We start from the raw sequence: 7,777 nt of genomic DNA on the forward strand, positions 1-7,777 counted from the left end.
ATCACTTCCCCTCAGCACAACATAGCTCTTACCACGATCTGTAACTCTGTTTTTATTTAATTCCTTGTTTCTTGTCTATCTCCTGCCCTAGAATGTTGACCTCACAAGACCAAGACTTTTTGTTGTTTGTTTCCCATTGCTTTATCCCTAGCCCCCAAAGTAGTGCCTGGTAATAAATATCTGTGGAAAGAAGGAAGGGCAGAAGGAAACAAAGAAATACAGACTAAATGACTAAGGGAACAAATGAATGAGTAAATATACATATGTACGGCTAAACAAATGAAATGGGAATAAAAGGGACTTTGGGGGAAAAATGACCCCAAATTCTCACATTTGGTAGGTAAAGAAACTGAGATTTAAAGAAACAAAAAGACAGTTATTTTATTTTTGTTTAAAAATCCTTGAATGAGGAGAACTGAGACATTTTATATAAAAAGGTCCCTGGCTATTGCTAGGGTGAGTGTGTGTGGGAGGAGGCCAGTCAGAGATAACAGCATTGGAGGGGTGGGTGGGAAAGAAAAGGGGCTTGGGGGCCTGGAAGTTAAGTGGAGGGTGGCGAGGAGGGCTGCCAGGGGAGCCCAGCACAGAACAGCAGAGGTGGTGGTGATTCAGTCGTCCCATTCATCATCATCATCATCATCCCCGGCCTGGTCCTCCCCTTCGTCTGGAGGGAGAGAGAAAGAGTGGAACTCAGGATAGGTAGGAGGGTTCAAAGGCCCTGGAGAGAGGAGTTACTAGGGTCTGGGAGGTTGGGATTACTAAACCCTGGGGGCTGAGATCTCCCACTTGGAAGTTATATCTGAGGTTTGTGTGTTGGATAAAGAGACCTCTTAAGAGGAAGGAGAGTTAGGGGCAAGATAGGGACTATAGCTGGGGTCTAGGTTCTAGTTGGAGGCGAGGTTAATATTATTATAAAAAATGTGTGGTTAGTTGGGATATTATTGTCACACAAAGGGTTACTGTTAACAGGCTTGTCACTCAGTGGAGCTGATTTAGATATTAGCAAAGGTGGAGGAAGTTACAATGTTGTTTTTTCATAGTGTATTAATGTTAACATTGTTGACACAGAATGGGGTTAGTGATGTCATGGTCAAAAGATGAGGTTTGTTATAATTCTGTCATATAATGGATTCCTGTTGATCTGTGAACAGACTCCTGGGTTGATGTCAGTATTATTGTCAAAGCTGAACTTTAATTATATTATTGTCACACAGTAGGTTGAGGCTAATACTCTCTCTTTCTCTGCTCTGCTCAGTCGTGTCCAACTCTTTGCGACCCTTTGGACTGTAGCACACCAGGCTCCTCTGTCCGTAGGATTTCCCAGGCAAGAATACTGGAGTGGGTTGCCATTTCCTCCTCCAGGGGCTCCTCCTGATCCAGGGATCGAACCCACGTGCCCTGCATCTTCTGCATTGGCAGGCAGATTCTTTATCACTGAGCCACCTGGGAAGCCCTAATGACAATGTTGTTGATACATTAAGGGACTAACTTTAACACTATTGTAAAAGATTGAATTAGTTATAATATTGTCACTTAATGAGTTAATCTTTTGACACATGACATTAGAGTTAATATTAGTGTCAAAGAAAGGGTTCTTTGTAATATTATCATCACATAGTGGGCTAATGTTAATACTATTGAACATATGGGATTAATGTTAATATCACTGTCAAAGAGAGTTAATCATATTACTGTTACATAATGACAGTTAACACTGTCAAAAAAGAGACTGCTACAGATTCATGTTCATTCTCACATCAACAGATGGGCCTAATTGCTGGAGGCTGTTGGGGGTGTTTTTAGGTCAACACTAGCTGGGAACCAGAGCCACAGGTCCTGGCAGGATGGGCTCTGAATGGCAGGCTCACGGGGAGGGTGCACTCTCACCAGAGGAATGGATGGCTTTGCTTCTCTTCTGCATCACGTGCATCAGGGCACCCACCAGCCCCTCTGAGCTCTGAGGTGGTGGCTGCAGCGCTGAGCTCTCTGGGGCCCCAGGGGTCTGCAGCAAGCAGGATCCAGCACAGAGGGCTCAGGGCCTGTGAGAGGAGCACTTCTCCCCACCCCTTCATCATTCTTTCTCCTTCCACATACTATAGTTGCCTTGAAACTCACCTCTCCCCACCAGCCTCCCAACTCTATCAGTGAACCCCCAAATCGTGGGACCCCCATCACTCTCAGCCCCAGCCCCCTACCATCCTCACTTGCACAGCACACCCCAGAGTCCCAGTTCCTCAATCCTCCATCACACTGGTCCTCACCTTGTTCAGCTGAATTCCCTGCCGGATTTGATCCAGAAGTGCCCCCCGACCCCCACCAGGGGCGGGGCCCCCCACAAGCCCCAGAGAAGGAGGGGTTGGGGGAGGGATTGGTCCATCCCCAGAGCTGGGTGGTGGCGGCGGCGGCGGCGGCGGTGGTGGCGGAGGCATGGGTGGTCCACCCCCAGCTCCAGGGGGTGGAGGGGGCGGTGGCACAGAGCGTCCAGTGGCTGGAGGGGGTGGTGGCGGAGGGCCCCCTCGGCCCGGGGGTGGGGGTCCCCGGGGAGTTGGTGGGGGAGGAGCACCTCCCGAAGGTACAGGGGGCAGAGGGCCAGAGCGACCCTTGTTACTCCCCACAGTTGGGGGCCGGGGGGGCTGGTTCCCTCCTCGGGATGGCGGTGGGGGCGGTGGAAGTGGCTCTGAGGGGAAAGACAACACATAGCTATTATTATAGTTTTCTTCAGAGCCTCAGTTTTACTCACTTGTAAAATGGGTACCCCAACCGACCAACTCCTGATTCAAGCAGTATAGGGGTTTCTATGAGGACTGAGAGCCTGCAAGGTATCTCTTAGAAATCAGCTACCAGGGTTGGAGAAGAAGAGGTGATCCAGAAAGCGGGGGGCTCACCCTGGCGCCTCATCTCCTTCCGTACAGCTTCCATCCCACCCTGGTTTTCAATGAAGTCATAGATAAATTTGGAGGTCTCAGCATCGGTGAGCTGGGCATCACTGATTCCTGCCCTTGAGAACAGGCTCCGCAGATCTGGGTCCAGGTTGTTCACCTTCCCAGGAGGAAAAAGGCCCCGGCAAGGGTCGGGGAATAAGGTGGGGAGGGGAGGGGCACAGATTATCATGGGGTCCACCCCAGAGAGGGATCTGAGAGGAGGGTGGGAAGGATGGGGTCTGGGGGTAGATCTGGAGCTCTGGACTATGGAAGGGTAGGCAGGAGTTGAGTGGAGTCCAGGGGACTCTGGAGTTACTCACGTCAAATCCATTCTGGGGGTCCCACCCCACGTGGCTGACATGTCTGAGGGAGGTGAGGAGACCCCAGTGAATCGCCATGGCTGTTCCTTCCCTCCCTTCCTAGTGAAGCTCTCTTGCCCTCCCCTGCCCAGAGGGACTCTCAGGAGCCAGAATTAATGAATGAGTCTTAAGTGAATAAATGAGTGAGAATAGTAGTTATGGAACTAAAGAGGGTTCACAGTTTGTGGTGCCTATCTGTCTGCCCATCCCTCTTTCCACCACCCATCCACCCATCTATTTGTCCACCTAGCTGTTCACATTCACCTGTCAGACCACTGATCTATATAAATTTGTCTCCCCATTTATCTGTCCACACACATTTATTTACCCATCTGTCCACCAGTCTGTCTTAACCCATACTTATCCATCCACCCATCCATCTACCCATATGCCCATCTTTCCATTCATTCACTCACTTGACTACCCATTCAATCACACACTTCTATGTAGCCACTGAATTGTCCTTCATCCACATATGTGGCAACCTGTCCATCCCCATCCACCTTGTATATGAACCCACTGGCCTGTATATCATTCTGTCCACATACTCATCCACTCACCCACCCATCTACCTACCCACTTCCCATTTACCCATCCGTTCGTTCTCCAACCCAACCATTCATTCATCCATCTATATATCTACCCATCCATCCATTCACCCACCAGCCTAACCAGGGAGGGACTAGGTTGAGTGGAATGCCTAGGGAGCAAAATTTAAAGAGGCACTCACTCTTGGAGTCCTGGATTATAGTTGGGTGATGTGGTGGAGAGTGACTGCCTGTGTAAAATTTGCAATCTTGGTGCCTTTGGTATCTCTCCCTAGTCCTGGCTTTGCACTCCCCCCGCCCGCCCCCCCACCCATCCACTCATCTGCCTAATCTCTCACCTACCCATCCATTTTTCCATCCTTCCATTCACTCAGCTCTCCTCCTATCCACCTGATCTCTGCTCCCCCACCCCCAGGATCCATGGGCCCACTGGAGAGAGGTTCTCACTTGAATCCACTGGGTGCACCAATATCAGACTTGCTGATCTTTTTCTTCCCTGAGCGTTTCTTATCACTTGGGCTAGGCCCAGGTGCTGGGAGCGAACGGTATCGTGAATTCGTGATGTCTGGGTTCTGGATGTCCACTGTCACCAGCCCCAGAGACACTGGGCTGGCTGCTGGGCCTGTGGGGAAAATGGGTGACTGGGCCATTGACCTATTTACCTACCAACCAGAGCATAAGAGTTAGAGACAGGAAGACGGTTGGGGGAATCAGTGTGTTAGATGGTCATGGAAGGAGTGGGTGAGGGGTCCAAGTAGGTTTTATGGAGAAGTGGGTGGGTAGGTCCTGCACACCATCCATACATTCACTGATTCATTAATTAATTTACTCACACTTAAGTATTGACTTATCTATTCACTGGCTCATTGACTAATTTGTTAAATTATTCATTCACTCATTCAATCATTGCTTTCTCCATTGATTGAAATTTAGTCACTTATTCATTTATTCACTGTTGAATTCATTCCATCACTCATTCATTAATTTACTCAATCATCCATCCATCTATTCATCCATTCACCCACATACCCATTCACCTACATCTATACACCCACCTGTACATCTACATCCTTCCATCAATTCATGCCCCCATTTAACCATCTGTCCACCACCAATCCATCCACCCACACATCTATCCACCTATTCATTCACCTATTTATCACTGCACCCACCCATCTACTCATTTATCTACCCACGCCCCACCTGTGTATCTATTCACTCTCCCACTCCTTCCATGACCATCTAACACACTGATTCTCCCAACCACCTTCCTGTCTCTAACTCTTATGCTCTGGTTGGTAGGTAAATGGGTCAATGGCCCAGTCACCCATTTTCCCCACAGGCCCAGCAGCCAGTCCAGTGTCTCTGGGGCTGGTGACACCTGCCCACCCAGAGACACAGGGAATATTCAGCACTCACCCCCTTGGTCTCCACCTGGGTGAGGGGGCAGGGGTGGGAGTCCTCCTCTTCTCTCTGGGAAGATAGAATGAATAGAGAACTATCACAACCCTGCCTCAGTTTTCTGCGCTAGCCCCTTATTACTCCTCCTTGCACTAGAGGACTCACCTTCACTGACTGGCACTGGTGGAGGCGGGAGCTGGCGCCTGTCTGTGGAGAGACAGGAAATCAGAATCAGGAGAGGGGCTTTTCCAGCTCCCCACTCTTGCCCTCACTTCTGCTCAACCTCTTTCCCTTCCCCAAGGCCTCCTTACCCCCGCTTTGCCTCTGATTCCGTTTTTGTATCTTCTCCTGCACCAGGTTCCGGAAGGCCTCGGCCTCGCCCTCGTTTGCAAAGTTCAGCCCCGCTTGGCAGTCCTGCACATGCCTGGGGAGTCAGCTGCCTTCCAGACCTCCCCACACCTTTCCCCACTCCTCCTTGCACCCCAACTGAGGCCCAGGGTTTAGGTGGTCACTTACATCTCCAGCAAAGGTGTGGAAAAAGGGGGTGGGAGCAGAGTAGACCAGCTGTGAGTACAGCTCCTGTTCCCACAGCAGCCGGCCAGCCTGGAGAGGGGGGAGCACACTGACACCGAGGCATGCCCTGGGTGGAGGGCCTCTGTTTTCCAGATAGGGAGCATGGTATACAAATCTGGGGCCCCAAAATTTGATTTGGAGATTTCCAGCTCAGAACTGGAGAGTTGGGAATCTAGAAGTCAGAAGTGGAGGACTGGGGTACAGAATGGGAGTCAGACCCTTCAGCGAGAAACTTGGATTTGGGGTCCAGATGTGGAATAAGGGGACTTGAATTTGAGGATTTTGGACTCTAGTTCTAGGAAACTGAGTCCATTCAGAGAATCTGTCCCAAATCCCCCCCTTATATGGGGGCCTTCATTAGAGCAGGTAGGGTTCCAGTATTAGGAGTTGGGATTGAGATTTGAGGTTCAGACACACAGACTTGGGAAGGTTTTTTTGGAGGCAGTTGAGCCAATTTCAGGTTTGTAGAGCAGAGTTATGAATTAGGAGTTTGGTCAATATTTGATGACCCTGGGATCTTGATGTGGTTCTACTGGATCTATCTTTATCGGTTTAGTGGGATGACTTTGGGGTTTATGCTTGGAAAATTTAGGTTAAGGGTTTGTGGAATAGGTTTTTGACTTAAGAGCTACCTCAATATTTAGGTGATTAGGAGTTTTCATATAGGAATTCTGGGATCCAATGCTGTGGGCTTAAAAGGACAGATTTGGGGTTGAAGATTCAATGGCATACTTAGGTTTGGGATTTGTGGAATATATTTATGACTTAAAAGCTAGGCAAAATTCTGGAGTTCAGGAGTACTGATGGGAGGTTTCTGAGACCTAAAATGTGGAGTTTCAAATAGATATGAGGTTCAGGTAAAAATATAGTGTGTGTGTGTGTGTGTGTGTGTGTGTATGGAGTTTGTGGAACAGATTAGATTTAGGGGGTATACTAATATTGGGGGTTATAGACCTTGACACAAAGACTCTGGGGTCAGTCATCACAGGCTTAGAAAGACAAACCAGAGGCTGGCATCTGGATAAAGTCTTTGGTTCTAGGGCTCAGGGGCTTCACTGATCTGTCTGAGGGCTCAGGGTTATGGACACAGATCTAGGTTTATGGGTTGAAAACTGGGTTGTCTGTCCAGTGCGGGGGCGGGGGGCAGGGATCACCTGAAGGCCATAAAGGCGGATGAAGTAAGACTTCTTGGGGTTATCCTTCACGAAGCACACAGCCCCACAGTGTCCCTTGGTCCAGTGCTCGGCTCCAGGGGGCAGCGCCAGGTACAGCTGAACAACCGCAGTGGCCAGCGTCTGGGAGGGGAGAGTAGGACTCGTTGGAATCCGGTCAGGGGCAGCCAGAGGGTCTGGGAACCAGACCTGGTCCTTTCTTGCCCATGGCCATCATGGCTCCAAAGGAAGAGCCACAACCAGAGGGAAAGTGAATGAACATTGAGTTCTTCCTGGGATTGGTGAATGGGGTTAAGTGGATTCTGAAAGGAGATGATGGAGAGGAAGAGGAGGAGAAGGAGAGGAAGATGGGAAAGATGAGGAGAGAGGAAGGGGAGGAAAGGAGGAGAGGGAGAGGATGGGGAAGATGAAGAGGACGAAGAGGAGGAGAAGAGGAGGAGAGGGAGACAGGAAGGGCCAGAAGATTCCCAGCTCACCCAGCACTTCCGTCCGAGCATCTCAAAGAGTTGTTGGTTCTCATGGTCCTGGAGGAGGGTGGACGGGATGTTCTGCTGAACCCCTTGTCCTCCGCGGCCCCCAGGCCTGCCTCCCGAAGGGCCCCCACTCATGGTGCCTCCTGCCCTTGTCCTCTCCGGCTGGGCTCTGAGTGCAGGGTAAGAAGAGGAACTTCCGCAGTGAGCGGGGGAACAGGAAGTGCAAAAAACCACAAGGGAAACAAGTCCTCTAGGGGCCCCTCGGTAGGCCTGGCCTCCTCCCTTAGACTGGGGCCCTCCTCCATTTGACTGGTTAGATCCATCTTTTGG

The 7,777-nt window shown here is 50.1% G+C and overlaps 1 protein-coding gene across 1 annotated transcript; it reads right to left on the reverse strand.

Moving 5' to 3' along the window:
* Positions 1–362: 362 nt before the first annotated feature.
* WAS (Wiskott-Aldrich syndrome) lies at positions 363–7,639 on the reverse strand. Its single transcript, XM_027533368.1, has 12 exons — positions 7,451–7,639; positions 6,957–7,097; positions 5,746–5,832; positions 5,541–5,643; positions 5,395–5,436; positions 5,248–5,301; positions 4,276–4,450; positions 3,242–3,284; positions 2,886–3,039; positions 2,262–2,677; positions 1,888–2,002; positions 363–664 (listed from the first exon to the last, which is right to left on the reverse strand). Exons 1-12 carry the CDS (start codon positions 7,580–7,582, stop codon positions 609–611), a joined length of 1,518 nt encoding a protein of 505 aa, XP_027389169.1. The 5' UTR covers positions 7,583–7,639; the 3' UTR covers positions 363–608.
* Between the last annotated feature and the right edge of the window lie 138 nt (positions 7,640–7,777).

Source organism: Bos indicus x Bos taurus, chromosome X, assembly GCF_003369695.1.
Source record: "Bos indicus x Bos taurus breed Angus x Brahman F1 hybrid chromosome X, Bos_hybrid_MaternalHap_v2.0, whole genome shotgun sequence".
NCBI lineage: Eukaryota > Metazoa > Chordata > Mammalia > Artiodactyla > Bovidae > Bos > Bos indicus x Bos taurus.

Coding starts and splice junctions, on each gene's coding strand:
- WAS (XM_027533368.1), bottom strand. CDS start 7,582: ATGAGTGGGGGCCCTTCGGGAGGCAGGCCTGGGGGCCGCGGAGGACAA. Junction 5,302..5,394: donor ACCAGTGCCAGTCAGTGAAG/GTGAGTCCTCTA, acceptor CTATCTTCCCAG/AGAGAAGAGGAGGACTCCCA. Junction 2,003..2,261: donor AGGGAATTCAGCTGAACAAG/GTGAGGACCAGT, acceptor TGCTTGCTGCAG/ACCCCTGGGGCCCCAGAGAG.